Source organism: Acomys russatus, chromosome 26 (genome assembly GCF_903995435.1).
Source record: "Acomys russatus chromosome 26, mAcoRus1.1, whole genome shotgun sequence".
In the NCBI taxonomy this organism is placed as follows: domain Eukaryota; kingdom Metazoa; phylum Chordata; class Mammalia; order Rodentia; family Muridae; genus Acomys; species Acomys russatus.
The window spans coordinates 42,062,286-42,077,106 of NC_067162.1; the positions used below are offsets into that span (position 1 = coordinate 42,062,286).

Sequence of the window (14,821 nt, forward strand, 5' to 3'; positions counted from 1 at the left end):
GTAGTGCAGTTTTCAGGGTCTGCAGCTGGGTAAGACTATTCTCCATTAGCAGCCTGCATAGAGCCTTCTGGCACTATGAAATCTAGCAAGCATGGTGGAACTTCCAGTTCAGTCCCAGCTTGATTTCTTTGTGTGCTACAGTTAAAGTGTGTGGGACTTTCTGAGATAGGGTCTTACTTTCTCATTCTGTTGGGCAGCTAAGAGCATTGGCCAATATTGTTTTGGAGGCCTCAGGAGCTCCTTGACCAGCAACTCATAAGAAGGTAGCCCATCCTTGGCCATGGGGTTTAAAGACTCATCGTTAAGTGGTAATTTGAAGACCCATGAGTGGTACCAGATAACATGACACAGCTTTAAAAACCCACGTTCTTGAAAACCATGCCAGGTACCAGGCTCAGATCCTATATGTAGTTTTCTCTTCATTTGGACAGAACCGAGGAAGGAGGGAACCAAGCAAGAAGGGACAGTGCCAAGAGTATGACCAGAATTCCATCCCATAGAATGAACTGTGAGTCTTGACCTTCAGGTTTCCTGCCATGACCACGGGCCTTAAACCACTCTACCACCTCCTGTAGGTCACATGACTGAGGCTCATAGCCTAGCTCTTTCTTGGCTTTCTCTAAGCTGAAGTAATGTGTGACACCGGTTTTATAAACCTCGGTGCGGGTGAGGAAGGGCTGGAAGTTGTAGAATCTGCCCAGAAGGAAGTGGGTCATCTCTACAAGGAAAGCAAAGCAGTAGATGAGGGTGAGAGGCAGGCGGATGGATGGGAACCTGTAGTCTAGGCCCTCAACCAGTGGCCGAAGGAACTCAAAGTTGTTCACGGGTCTACCATCTGAAATGAAGTAGGGCTGCCCAGAGGCAACGTGGCTCTTATCAGCTTTCAGAGCCTCGGAGGCCAGAATGTGAGCCTTTGCCAGGTTATCCACGTGGACAAACTCAACCAGGCTCTCAGGATCCCCATACACAAATCTGAACAGGCCCTTCTCAATGTAACTCACGATCCTGGGAAGATGCCTTTGCTCTCCCACCCCATAGATGCCCGCGGGCCTTAGTGCGCAGGTTCTAAGGACACCATTGCCTTGCGTGAAGGCCAAGCCATTGGCTTCCAGCACCTTCTTCTCTGCGATGGATTTGGTCCGGGAGTAGTGATCTGGGTGCAGGTGAAGAGGTAGGTAAGGCAGGGACTCATCCCCATTTCTGATGACTTGACCTCCAAAGACGACATTGAATGTGCTGGTGTAAACTAACCTGGGCACTCCTCTAGCCAGGCAGACCTGGAGGATGTTGTCTGTGCCGCCCACATTGACCTCTTCAATCAGGGTTTTGTTCAGTTGCTCCCGCCCAGACATACCATAAGAGGCGATATGGAACACGCATGCAATGTCAGTGCCCTGGAAGGCCGACTCGACGTCAGAGAGGCAGCGGACATCGCCACGGATGAACGTGACTCCCGCTGGAAGGTTCTGGGAGGGTTGGCTGACGTCAAACAGAATCACGTGGACCCCTTTCTGGCTCAGAGCACAGCCGAGGCTGAGGTAAGAAAGATCAGAGTTAGATCTGGTTACCCCTTCAACTGTGCCTGGGGAAACTGTATGAAATAACTTGCCAATAAGGTATGGTTAACCCAAGTCACGTTAACTCATCCTGAGTCACTTCCCTCATGTATTCATCGGTACAGGTCCTGTTTAAATTTTGAAAAAACAGGAATCCTGTCCACAACGTGAATCAAACACCGTCTCTGTGACAGAATGCCTACTGTGGTTTAAAACTGAAGCCCCTCCCACGGGCTCAGGTCATTGAGGGCTTGCCTACCTTCCCCATGCCCCCACCCTCGCTAATGGTGCTGCTTTGGAAGTTTATAGAACCTGAATGACTGGAGCCTTGTGGGGGGCAGTGAGCTACCAGAGGTGGGCCCTGAGCTTTAGTAGACAGACCCAACTTCCTATTGGTTCTATACTTTCTGATTTCGGGTGCTGACACTGTGAGCAGCTGTCTCATATTTCTGCTACTATGTCCTTCCCTCAAGAGGATCTGTATCCCTTTAAACCTTGAGTCCTGGTACTTTCCTCCCTTAAATTGCTTCTTGTTTAAGTATTTGGTCACAGCAATGAGAAAAGAGACAAATAAAAAGCTATGTTTTAGAAAATTATCTTTGGTGATGTGAATAGTCACCAGATCCCGCTTTATAGGTTTTTTTTTTTGTTTGTTTGTTTTCATTTTTTTTCTTGAAGTGGGATAAATCTGTGCTTTTCAATTTTCAAGTCTGAGCAGAGAACACTGGTGTCCACTTTTGTTTTAGGACTATACAAACATATAAAAGACATGAGAATAGAAAACTATCCGGTAGAATAATTCCATGAGGGTATTTTGAAGATGAACTGACCGGAAGCCAAAGTATCCGCCGCCTCCTGTAATGAGGACGGTTTCCTCTGGGAACCTTGGGGAGTCCATGTGGGACAGCGAAGGGACAACTGGACCTGCAAGAGGATGGTGGCAACATTATAATGCTGTATAAACACGCTTCGTTTTCATAATGAGTGAAGAAGGAAAAGGTGGCTGGCCAGCTGCTCAGTGGTACTGTATGCACCCAATATGTGAATCTCTGGTTACGTGGCCAGCACCGAAAAGCCCAAACGTAGACATGTCTGTCTTCTTTGCACCGAAAAACCCAAACCAAACAGCAGACTAGGTTAGTGCAGGAGACACTTGCAGGTCCAGTCACAGCTCTGCTACCTTAGCCACATCCCCTAACTGCTTAGTTTCCAATTTTGTCCTAGACAAGTCTTCCTTGCCTACCTACAAAGCTAATATGAAGGTTAAATAAATAACTAAATGAACAGTGTGAGGTGCTTTCGAAACCATGCAGCACTTTTTGGATATAAGGCATTACTGTTGATTTGGGGGAACAGATCCGGGCCTTTGGGAAGAATTCCTTTAAAACAAGTCAAGAGAAGGGCTTCCTCCTGGATACCAGAAAATGTGCTTTGCTTGAGATTGTTTTATTAACTCCATACTTTAAAACAGACAGAAAGATTCCTTCCTGTAGCAAACCATGCCCTTCACCCTAGACACCTTTCAAGTGCTTCAAGGGGGAGTGCCTCTGGTGGGGGTGGGGTAGTTGTGGGGGATGGGTGGGGGTGTCTTGCTTCTGCCTCCCTCCTCATCTGTCTACTCTCCTGCAGATTCACCTTAAGGCCCCAGGACTATACTTTCTCTCATGAACATGACAAACAAAAAAACAGGCTAGAGAATTCATTCCACATAGCAGAGAAGTGGAGGCTACCTTTGCTGGTTTACAGCAGGGTATCCATGCTTCCTGATAAACAGTGGGCTTCTGCCAGGGAAGGGAGAGGCTTGGAGCAGAGTCCAGGCCAGAGTTGATGAGGGCCTCCATTGGAGGGTTGTTGGTGAGGGCTAAGGGCCAGCATACTCAGCTGAGCCCAAGGAGAGGGGGTGGAAAGACACTGAGGGAGCGCATAGGAGAAGTTGGAGGAAGGTGATGATTTTGCCGGAAGGATGCTGGAAATTACCCACCTTGGACAAAGAGCCATGACTCTGGGGGCTGGGGAGATGCTCAGTTGACAAAGTGCTGGCCTTGTAAGCATAAGGATCTGAGTTTATACCTAGATTTCATGTAAAAGAAAAATAGCTGGGCATCATATCATGTATGTACTTGCAATGTCAGGGCTGGGGAGGTGGAGAAAAACAGACCTAATGGGGGCTCTCTTGTCAGCCAGCCTAGCCTAACCATGAGCTCCAGATGCTGGTAAGAGAGCCTGCTTTAACAAACAATGTGAATGGTAATGGAAGAATGACACCCAATGACAGGCAGGCAGGCAGATGTGCATGTGACACACACAGACGCACGCACGCACGCACACTGGCTCAAAAGATGCCAGATAACAGTTCGAATTATTTTAAATATTCCCAACAGAATACCATGGTAAGGAACCCCAAGCATGGGTAAGACCTCTGAGCGCCTATTAAAAACGCGTGACAGAACTATTTGGAATTGTTCTTTGTTTTTAAAACCACATGCACATTCCAGTTCAGACAGAAGGCCAGGGGTCAGGAATGTCCTGTCACAAGTGAACTCAGAAACTTGCCAGGCCTATTGAAGTTACCCTTCGTTACCTTGCAGCTAGTTCCAGAGATAGGAGGCAAGAATCTGTCCAACTAACCTGTGGGAGGGCCAACAGAGAAAAGTTTAAAGACTCCATTATGCTGGGTGGTGGTGGCGCATGCCTTTAATTCCAGCACTCGAGAGGCAGAGGCAGAGGGATCACTGTGAGTTCGAGGCCAGCCTGGTCTACAAAGCAAGTCCAGGACAGCCAAATCTACACAGAGAAACCCTGTCTTGAAAAAACAAAACAAAACAAAACAACAACAACAAAAAGAATCCATTATGTAACAAGACAAACAGCAATGGAAGAAAAGCTTGTTGCCCGGGATTAGGAAGACTTCTCAGGTCAAGAGCCACAAAGGGGGCCCCTAGGGAGCAACAATAAGCATATTAAAAAAAAAAAAAAAAAAAAAAAAAAAAAAAAAAGAGGCTGGGAAGAAGGGATTTCTTATGCAAGATCTGAGTTCTAAGTTCAGATCTCCAGCTGCCACACAAAGGCCAGGCCAGGCAGAATGTGCCTTTAAGCCCAATCATGGGAAGCAAGAAACAGGCTGATCCTGGGTGCTCAATGGCCAGCCAGTCTAGCTGAAAAAGGGAACTCCACATTCAGTAAGAGGCTCTGCCTCAAATAAAAAGAGGGAGGAGAGTAGTGATTTGTGGACCCCTTCTGGATACACACCCATACCCACACAAGCACATATGGCAAAATCAGGTGTGCATATGCCACACATACATATATACCTCTTTCTTGTTGATCTTTTGTTTGTTTGGTTTTCCAGACAGAATTTCTCTATGTAGCATTGGTTGTCCTGGACTCGATTTGTTGGGCAGGCTGGCCTCGAACTCACAGACATCAGCCGGCCTCTGCCCCCACCTCCAGTGCTGGGATTAAAGGCATGCATTAATCATGCCTGGCTCATATACACTACACTACACTACACTACACTACACTACACTACACACACACACACACACACACACACACACACACACACACGGAGAGACAGAGAGAGAGACAGAGAGAGACACAGAGACAGAGACAGAAACAAAAGCAGAGAGTGACAGAGAGACAGAGACAGAGAAGAGTGACAGAGACACAGAGAGACAGGGAGGGTGAGGTGGATAGAGACAGAGAGAATCTTAGCAGAAACGGTCCACAGAACCCTTAGGAGGTCCTCTTGAGAGATAGCCAGGGGGAGGAAAAGGGTACAGCATCTCTCCATCCGCCCCATTTCCCAGTACTCAGGATTTCTGTTTGGTTACTTAGTGTCCATCTGACTCCTCCTGGGGCACACTGTATCGCTTGGAAGCTCTTCCAAAACGTATCTTTGCTCAGTAATTGCTTTTCTGTTGGGATGGGAGAGGCAGCATCTGACCCGAGCTGTCATTTTTTTCAGAAACAGGTTAAAGTCAAGCACATGATTAAGGAAAAAGGAATCTTAATTACAAAAAAGAAAGAAAGAATGAAGTTTCAAGTCTGCCTGACCTCTTGATAATGCTAAGATAAAATGAGGGCAACAGTTGACTTCTCACAGGGGAGTTCGAGGTGGAAAGTGATGAAATATGACCGGGAGTGGTCTAGATTTACAAAGACCTAATTAAATCTAAGGATCAGTAACAAAAACCGTAGATTATGCAAACGGTAGTTCAAAGCCACGATGCCGCTCGCCCTTTGGCATCACAGCTCAGTGAAGGCACCGGAGGCACAATTAGCATTTGGCCATCAGCATCTAAAACAGAAAGAGTTTAAGATGTCTTCATGCTAGATATATGGCCTTTTGTTTTGTAGTGCTGGGGCGGGGGTGGGGGGGACCCAGGGCCTGTATGCTAGGCAAGTACTCTACCACTGAGCTAAGGTGCCTTGCATGTGAAACAAAACAAAACAGCAGCAACAACAACAACAACAAAAAAAAAAACTGACTACAAAAGCAACTGGGCTGGAGAGGCAGCTCAGTAGATAGAGGATTACCTAGTAGGGAGCCCTGGGTTCCCTCTCCTAGCACTGCATAAACTGGGTTTAGCAGAGCAAGCCTGCAAATCTAGCTCTCAGGAGGTAGAGCCAGGAGATTCAGGCTAGAAAGTTCAAAATCAGCCTGTTAAAAAAACAAAAACAAACAAACAACCTCTCCCCCTTAAAACAAAAACAAACCAACAAACAAAAACCTCTGCTTTCATAGAGATAAAACATCTGCCTGTCATCCCAGCACTCCAGGGAGCCGGAGACAGGAGGATCATCACGACTGTCATCACTTTATATAGGCCAGGTGTTTTTGCCCAGCCATGCACTCACACGCAACTTGCCTACATATCTCACTTGTAATTCTTGCTGACGAAAAAAGAATGAAAAGGAAATTTTCTTTCTTCTTGTATTTATTTCAAATGGCACATACATGCCCTCTCCATTACTCTCCTGCCTCCTTCCATCTTGACGTAAGCACGCCGGCCACCCCATCCTACCACAGTGGTGTCTCCTGCCCCTTCATAAGCCCTTAACATGCCAGGCACCACTGGGCTACAACTTTTGTTTATAAATTATGTCACTGAGTGCTCATCACTGCCCTAAAGAGACAGTGCTAATTAGTGGGTCCCGTTTTGCGGGTGAATAAGCTGAGTCCCAGAGACAGAATGATTAAGTCCAAGTCCCATATGTTGTGAGAGGATGCAGGGTTCCATGTATTCCCTGGGCCAAGGGACATCTGACGCCATCACTCCTGTCCCAATCGCAGCAGCCCCACAGGGCTGGGCTGTCTGTGACCTGAAGCAATAGGTATGGAGGACATGCCGGTTTACACCGTGTATGATTTCACAACCAGCGCATTCTGCAATGGCTCGGGAGAGCCAAGGAGGAGCTGCCTCATCTACTCCCATGAGGCAGTGGGGCATGTGACACAGCATTAAAGTTCTTATGCTGGGAATCATGAAATAAGGGTCCTGGACTTAGATCTACCATTGACTACTGTGTGACCCTGAATAACGTTCCTCCTCCCAAAGTGCCAATCACAGTAACCATGGTTACGCTTGTTTATTACTGGCAGTGGGGGGTGGGGGTGGGATTTAGATGTATAACCACCAATGCTTAAGCACCATTCTGAGGTAGCAATATAGACTTACCCAGTTCTCAGAGATGAGGAAAACAGATTTGATACCTTGTTCACAGACCGTGCAGGCTGAGCTGGGTCAGAGCTTGAATCGGGTCTGAGTGATGCTTAACCTCAACGTATTAGGGACTAACATTGGTGTTGGGACCAGCCTTACTCAGTATATCATCTTAGTGGCTCCTTTTTAGTATGAATAACACACCTGGTCTAACATACACCCAATATATATACAATTAATAATAATAATAATAATAATAATAATAATAATAATAATAATAATAATAACAATAATAATAATAATTTGAATTGGAACCTCAGTTTGCCACTGGACCCAAAAAATCCAAATCATTTGTCATGAAGACAGGGTGTCACAAAGTCTGCCCTCCCCAAGGGATGTTAAAGAAAGCTTTGAATTGATTCTAGCTAGGTGCCCATGGGAAGCTCTGCATGGGGCGGGGGGCCTGCTCCCTGTAAACTTAAACTAAAAAGCCAAAGAAAAAGAGGAGAACTTGGTGATATTCTAGATGGCTCAGCTGAGCTAGCACCTTGGAAACAGAGAGGATGATGATCCTTGACATCCAGGTTGGTGCTAGTCACAACCATATCCCAGAGATGTCATTTGTTACTCTCAAGAGCCATGTGTCACCTTCACCAACTATCAGTCACCCTCAGTGCCACTTGTCACCACCAACCATCAGCTCTCATCATCAACCACTATTTGTCTCTCCTCACTCTCAAATCCCACTTGTCTCCCTCAGCTATCACCTTCACATTCTTTCACCTTCAGCCGGCTCCTGCCGCAAGCCCCGCCCGAAGCACATTTAGGACCGCCCTGCCATCCCAGAATAGGGTCCCCGTGAATGACGACAGCCCTTGCGACCCCGGTCCACTCACAGAGGCAGACGACAGCGCGGCTTGTAGCTGCAAGACGAGAGAGCCTCTGGTGTTGTACTGGCCCCACGGTTTTGCAAGAGTTGTCAGACTGGCTCCTGAAGCCACTTCCTGGTCTCTCTAGGAAGCCTGGAGGTCCCCGCATCTCTATGACAAGCAAGTGGTTTCTTTTCTTTTCTTTTCCTTTCTTTTCTTTCTTTCTTTCCTTTTCTTTTTCTTTTTTTCAGTTTTCACCTCTGCTATGCGGCTCACTCATTAAGCTCTCCCAATTTCCCAAAGAGTGTGTTCCAGAGTTTTTGTAGAGTGTCATCTAGACTCCTCATCCTACCTCCAGTTTCGGCTTCCAGGCTTCCACCTCTCTGTGCACCCCTAATGAGTGCAGAACCAGTCTGTTTCCTTGAATGGATGGGTGGGTGGATGAATGGAGAGATGGGAGGGCAGGGGAATAGTTAGATGTGTGGGTGGATAGGTGGGTGAAGGGTAGACAGATGGGTGGGTGAATGGGTATGTGGGCAGACAGAAAGGTGGGTATGAAAGATGGATGTGTAGATAACCAGATGCATGGATGAGGGGATGGCTTGGTGGAGAGGCAGGTGGGGGCATAGATGGATGAGTAAATGGATGGATGGGTGTGTGGGTGGATGGATCGATGGATACCTGGGTCTCCAGCCAATGGATGGGTGATAGGCGAATGTATGTAAGTAACTGAACATTTACTCTCCTGTGTACCACATACCTGCTTGGTGTCTGAGGAAGTCAAAAGAGGGTCTCAGATCTCCGAGAACTGGAGTTACAGGCAGTTGTAAGCCACCATGTAGGTGCTGGAAACTGAGCCTAGATCCTCCCCAAGAGTAATAGGTGCTAAGTAAGCCAGCTCTCCAGCCCCTCCACATACCCTTTAAAAGACTGCTTTATCTGAGTGTTGGTATCGATATGTGCATATGTTTTGCTGTGTCCATGATTTTATATTTTTCCAGCTGCACGCCCTATGGCCACCGACTCTGTACTGACCGAGGACCAACCTTTGTTGAAGGACGTGAAAGCCAGATGGACAGGAAGTCAGCTTTCTCCCTGCTGGGAACACCTTGTGCCCTCTCATTAGGGGTATGGGCTTATGGCCAGCAGCACAGTCTGTGTGCATATCCCACAGAGACAAGCGCCTTATATGGGACCCTGGACCAGAGGGTTTCATTGTCGTAAGTGGAAGAACTTCAGGTGCTTTCCTTGTCCATAGACCTGGCCCTGCGTTCAGACTCGGAAGGGGCTCATGCAGATTATGTCATCCACTGCTAGTTTTCCTTAGGAACACACATAAAGACACAGGGGGCAAACCCAAGACCCAGGACACAAAAAGGAATGGTGCACAGATGAAGAAAGGTGAGATGCTGGTGAGACTCTGGCTTTCCTGGCTGACCGCTCTTCAGCTGTGATCTGGCTCAGGAGAGGGAGATAGGGGTTGTACTCAGTGGTCTTTAGGGACAGCTTTTCTGTGGCTCCTTGGGATATTAAAAAAAAAAAAAAAATCAGAGAAGAAGAAGAAGATGGATGCTCAGCTGCTGGGAGCCCAGCTATACACTCTTGAGACCAGCAGGCATGGAAGAGACCCCCTCCCTGCCCCCCACCTCCCAAGAATGCAATACAGAAGATCGGTTTCCTGTGGGCGATCCCAGGATCCTCCAGGGGACGCCCACATTGCTTGTGTGGATAAACACGAAGAGTGCTATATTAAATGTTAATATTCTTTTGTCCCCGAGGACTCTTAAAGTGTAAACGTTTACATCTGAAAGGAAAATTACGGACTTTATAATTACTCTCCAAGTTCTCACTACTTGTTAGTAGGTTTTCTAAAAGCGTGAACAAAGAAATTTAAGGTGGAAATGGCCAGAGAAAGAAAAACGGGCCTTAGCATGAGCTTTACATGTCAGTACTTGTTTTGCTTCGTTGTCCCTGTTAATGCATCTAGATCATGAGATCATGGTGCATTTCAGGAAGATCCCATCTCTGGCAGGCTTCCTTGGAGCTTTGCGTCATTTTATATGTTGAGACTCGCGTTCACACCTATTAGCTCATCGAATTCTCTCGAGTCCTCACGGCAAAGTTCTAGGGTAATAAGTGGGAGAAGCTGCCCCCGGGAGCATCCTGGGTCTCCATAGGGAGAAGGCCACCCCCGGGAGCATCCTAGGTCTCCATAGGGAGAAGGCCACCCCTGGGAGCATCCTAGGTCTCAATGGGGGAGAAGCCACCCCCGGGAGCATCCTAGGTCTCCATAGGGAGAAGGCCCCCCCCGGGAGCATCCTAGGTCTCAATGGGGGAGAAGCCACCCCCGGGAGCATCCTAGGTCTCCATAGGGAGAAGCTACCCCCGGGAGCATCCTAGGTCTCCATAGGGAGAAGCCGCCCCCGGGAGCATCTTAGGTCTCCATGGGGAGAAAGTGCCCCCGGGAGCATCCTAGGTCTCAATAAGCCAAAGTTGAGGATTCCAGAAAGGGTTGATCAGCTGTATACGCTTCCAGCAAGTATTGCTAGTTTCTTCAAAATCCTCCAAACCCTAGTGGCTTAGTGTAATAAAAGCGCGCGCGCGCGCGTGTGTGTGTGTGTGTATTTCCTCCTGTCACCATCACATTCAGCCTGCAGGCATGAGAGACTGTTCTGTGTGCCACCTACTTTCTCAAGGACCCCGAGCTTTCTTCACCTGCCTCTCTATCCATTCCAACACATGACCTCCAGGTTCACCGTAGAAAAGCGTGGTTTCCCCACCCCGCCCCGGATAATGCTATTAAAAAAAAAAAAATCTCAAAAGTCTTCTTCAACTCCTACCCTGCTCTCGGCCCAGTTTTAGAATTTGTGTGAAATGAACAGACAAGTGTTATGTTTCTGGTTGTCACGGCTCACATCTCCACGAGGGTCAGATGTCCTTTTAGGGTCAGAAATACCTTCTGCTGTGACCTGCTGTGGCATGGTGGTGCTGGGCGAGGGGCCAGGATCAGTTTGTAACCCACCGCTGTCAACTGGGGCAGTTTCCAAAAAAAATCACTGTGAGGCCCGGAGAGCTGCACCGACAGGTAAAAGTACGTGGTGGGCAGGCCTGAGCACCTGGCTTTGATTCCCGGGAGAGAGAACAGGCTTCTGAAAGTTGTCTTTGAGCGGATATCCACACTTGCTTCACGATGCACGTGCACCTGCGCCCACATAACAACAACAACAAATCTTTAAAAATATAAAAGAGATCATTGTAGGCTTGATTGACACCCCAAAATCTCATTTCTCTAAGGTTTGGACTGATATTATCAGCATCCTGTAGAAGCTTGTTAGAAATGTTGGGCCTAGGCTGTGACCAACTCTGGACCTATTAGGCAAACATTTCCGCTCTTAGAAAAATCCCCCAGTAATTCCCAGACGCGATTTAAGTTAGAAAGCGCCATCCTGGAGGTGCTGTGACCCTAGTGCTACAACCGCTCTTGCAGCTGGTACTGAGGGCTGTATAATAGTCACACACACACACACACACACGGGTGGTGCAGATGGCTTAGTGGGTAAGATTGTTTCCTCTGCAAATATGAGTGTGAATGCTCAGCAGCCATGTAAAAGGCTGAGCGTGGTTGTGCGTGTTGTAACCCCAGCCTTGGGGGACAGAGACAGGTGTTCCCAGTCAAGACTCTGTTTCAAGTTAGCAAGGGCAAACATGCGTACACACGCGCGCGCGCGCACACACACACACACACACACACACACACACACACACACACACGAGGAAAAAGATAAACCTCTTTAAAAATAGTACTCCTCAAAAATAAAAAAAAAAAAAAAAAGAAAAGAAAAAAGAAAAAAAATAGTACTCCTCCCCCACACCCCTTGGAAATCAGTCAAGTTAAGTGATTTGTTCAGACCTGGAAATCATGAATGACAGGACTGGGACTGAACATCACAGTCTCAGGCTCCGTCCCTGTGCTTGTAGTCCTGTCCTCTCTGCTGCTCTGTCTCTTGGATAAATGTATTCCCACACACCAACAGGGAAAAAAATTAAAGGAGGGAAACAAATAGACAAAAGTCAAGCAACATTTACATGGTGGTTAACGATTTCAAGAATTAATTTGTTTTAGGAAAGGAAATAAGCATTTATTGCTTACAGCACGTTTGATAAAATGATTTCCCCACTACATATTAAAGAACTCTCCAAGTAACTTAATGAATGTTTATATTTCATTTATTCAGCAATTAAGCATCTTCACATTCTTTTATGAGCATTTATAGCACTTATTAAGACTTATCAAGCATCCTATTTGGGTCAATGGTTTTTCTTTTTCCCTTAAAAAAAAAAAAACTTTGCAATATCTTATTATGAGAACTATTGCCTTTCTTGGCACAAATTAAGTGACGTGTTTAAATAGTGCTGATTAAAACTTTGTGTTATAAGATTAGCTTAGCCCTCGGTACCCCACCATGGAAGTCTCTTTTGCAGTAGATGGTGTTTAATACAGTTATTCACAAATAGTCAAAGCACGGAGGAGAATAAGTACCTCTGTGGTGTTTGGCCCTAAACGGGGACATTTCTATCACCCTCCCCATGGCTCCGGGAACATCACATAAGGGGCGGGGTCAGAGGTCAGGTGTGGGGGTGGGGTGGAAGAGGTGGAATGGGGGCGGTAACTGCAGGAATACAGTGTCTTCTGACTGTGTTTCATGAACTCAATGTGGCTGTGTTAACTCGCAGAAGTCTCACAAAAGACCAGGGCCATCAGTGGTTCAGCACAGAAAGGGGAGGGGCTCATGAGGACTCACTGGTCCTGAAGGGACTAACTGATAGTTAATGGCAGCTAGGGGAAGAGATTGTCACTTTTGTCACTGGTAAATAATCACCATCTCATGCAAGCTACCCAGTGGCACACACATGCATGCACACAGTATGCACACACACACACACACACACACACATGCACACACACACGCACACACACACATGAGACTAGAAAGAGAGTGTGGTGAGAAAGTATTCACTGGGAGGAGGAGGCAGACAAAAGAGGATAATGGGGTGAGGAGGACTAAAATCCATTATATTCATGTATAAAATGTCAAAAAAAAAAAAAAAAAAAAAAAAAAGCAAACTTCATGTTATTCCAAGTTTCTTAGCCAAGAGATGCCTCATACCCTACTTGCTGTGATTGGTTGAAATTGTCACATGACTATCCAATCAGTATCTTCCCCTAGGAAATCAAGGCCACTCCAGCTTTTGGAATTTTCCGAGGACACTGCTAAAGGGCTTGCCTATTAAGCCACTCTTTGGTGCACTCAGGAATGAGGAGCAAGCGCAGACACCAGCTATGTGACTTAGTCATTTCTATGTGACAGTCATTACGAGCTCATCTTGTTACTGGCTAATCAAAGGAAGACATCGTAGACTCCTGTAACCTGAAAGTCAGAAGGTGGATTTAGCAGCCACTCAGCCCATCTTGCTAAGGTTTGGCTGGCCTCTTTACGGTGGCAAAAAATAAAATAAAATTGCTTGGCAGCCAAAAACCAGCAGTTTTCTTATTTCCTAGACTATTTAGAAGGAAAGCTTTCTGTTCTAGTAAAAGTCTAGTTAAAAAAAAAAAAAAAAAAAAAAGAGGGAAGATTCTGGTTGGATAGCCACGGGTCATGTGACTCATCTCTTAATATAGCTAGAAGGTGTCTTCTGATTACTTGGAACTGGATTATTATTACATGTGTCTGCTGTTACAAATTAGCATAAATGTGGTAGCTTAAAGCCATAACTCTACCCTTTTATAGCTCCAGAGGTATAATTGGGAGTTATTCTTGCCTGATTAAAATCAAGGTGATGGGGTGGTTATCCATGGAGGAGCTCAGGAGACTTTGCTTTCTTATCCCAGTTTTGAGAGCTGTGTTCTTTAAACTTCAAAAATTGTATTTAGCGAGTGTATGTGAGTATGTGGTGTGTGTGTGTGTGTGTGTGTGTGTGTGTGTGTATGTATGTGTGTGTGTTTAGATAAAGAGACAGCCTACAGGAGTTGCTTTCTCTTTCCACCATCACACAGGGCCTGCAGAAATAACTCAGATCGCCAGGTTTAGCGGCGAGCACCTGAGCTGTGTTGTCTTGTCAACCCTAGCGCTCATTCTTTGCATCTTCTGACTCATGCAGCGGCAAGGCTGAAATTCTTCTATTATCACATGGCATGGCCTTTTCTCCTTTCTGAGTTTAATCGCCTTTGTTTGCTCTCACATTAATATTTGTGAGTGCATTTAGTGACCATATTGACTACCTGCAGAAGTCGCTTGTTCAAAATCTAAAACTTAACCGTGTCTTCAAGACCCTCTTTGCCGTGTTAAGTTACATTCCTGGGTTCCAGGCACTAGGATATGGGTACTTCCGGGGTTATGATTCAGTCTGACACAGACAGAATTTGGCCCCACTCAATGTCAAGACAGAAAATTATTATAGAGCATGTCAGATATTATACCCAAAAGAAGGTGTTTTGGGCAGGCATCAAAAACACTGTCTCAACTAAGGTAACCATTTTTGTACTTTACAGAATATTGCTGGCTGTTGTTACCCAAAGTATGTCTTTCCTTTCTTCCATAGTGATAGTGTTTTACTGCCCTACATGGTCATTTATAATAAAAACTATACTTTTCAGTCTTCACTGTAGGTAAGCGTGCCCATGTGGCTAAGTACTTGCCAGTGGAGTATGATTGAAATGACAGTGTGTTCC

General features: G+C 46.3%; 1 protein-coding gene across 1 annotated transcript; it reads right to left on the reverse strand.

The window, feature by feature from the left end:
* Positions 1-419: 419 nt before the first annotated feature.
* Positions 420-2,484, reverse strand: Sdr42e1 (short chain dehydrogenase/reductase family 42E, member 1). The gene is made up of 2 exons (XM_051168866.1): positions 2,387-2,484; positions 420-1,533 (listed from the first exon to the last, which is right to left on the reverse strand). Exons 1-2 carry the CDS (start codon positions 2,452-2,454, stop codon positions 420-422), a joined length of 1,182 nt encoding a protein of 393 aa, XP_051024823.1. The 5' UTR covers positions 2,455-2,484.
* Between the last annotated feature and the right edge of the window lie 12,337 nt (positions 2,485-14,821).

Excerpts from the sequence above, each read along its gene's own strand:
- Sdr42e1 (XM_051168866.1), bottom strand. The coding sequence starts at position 2,454 with ATGGACTCCCCAAGGTTCCCAGAGGAAACCGTCCTCATTACAGGAGGC. Across the intron at positions 1,534-2,386 it reads GGCGGATACTTTGGCTTCCG|CCTCGGCTGTGCTCTGAGCC; the intron begins GTCAGTTCATCT and ends TTCTTACCTCAG.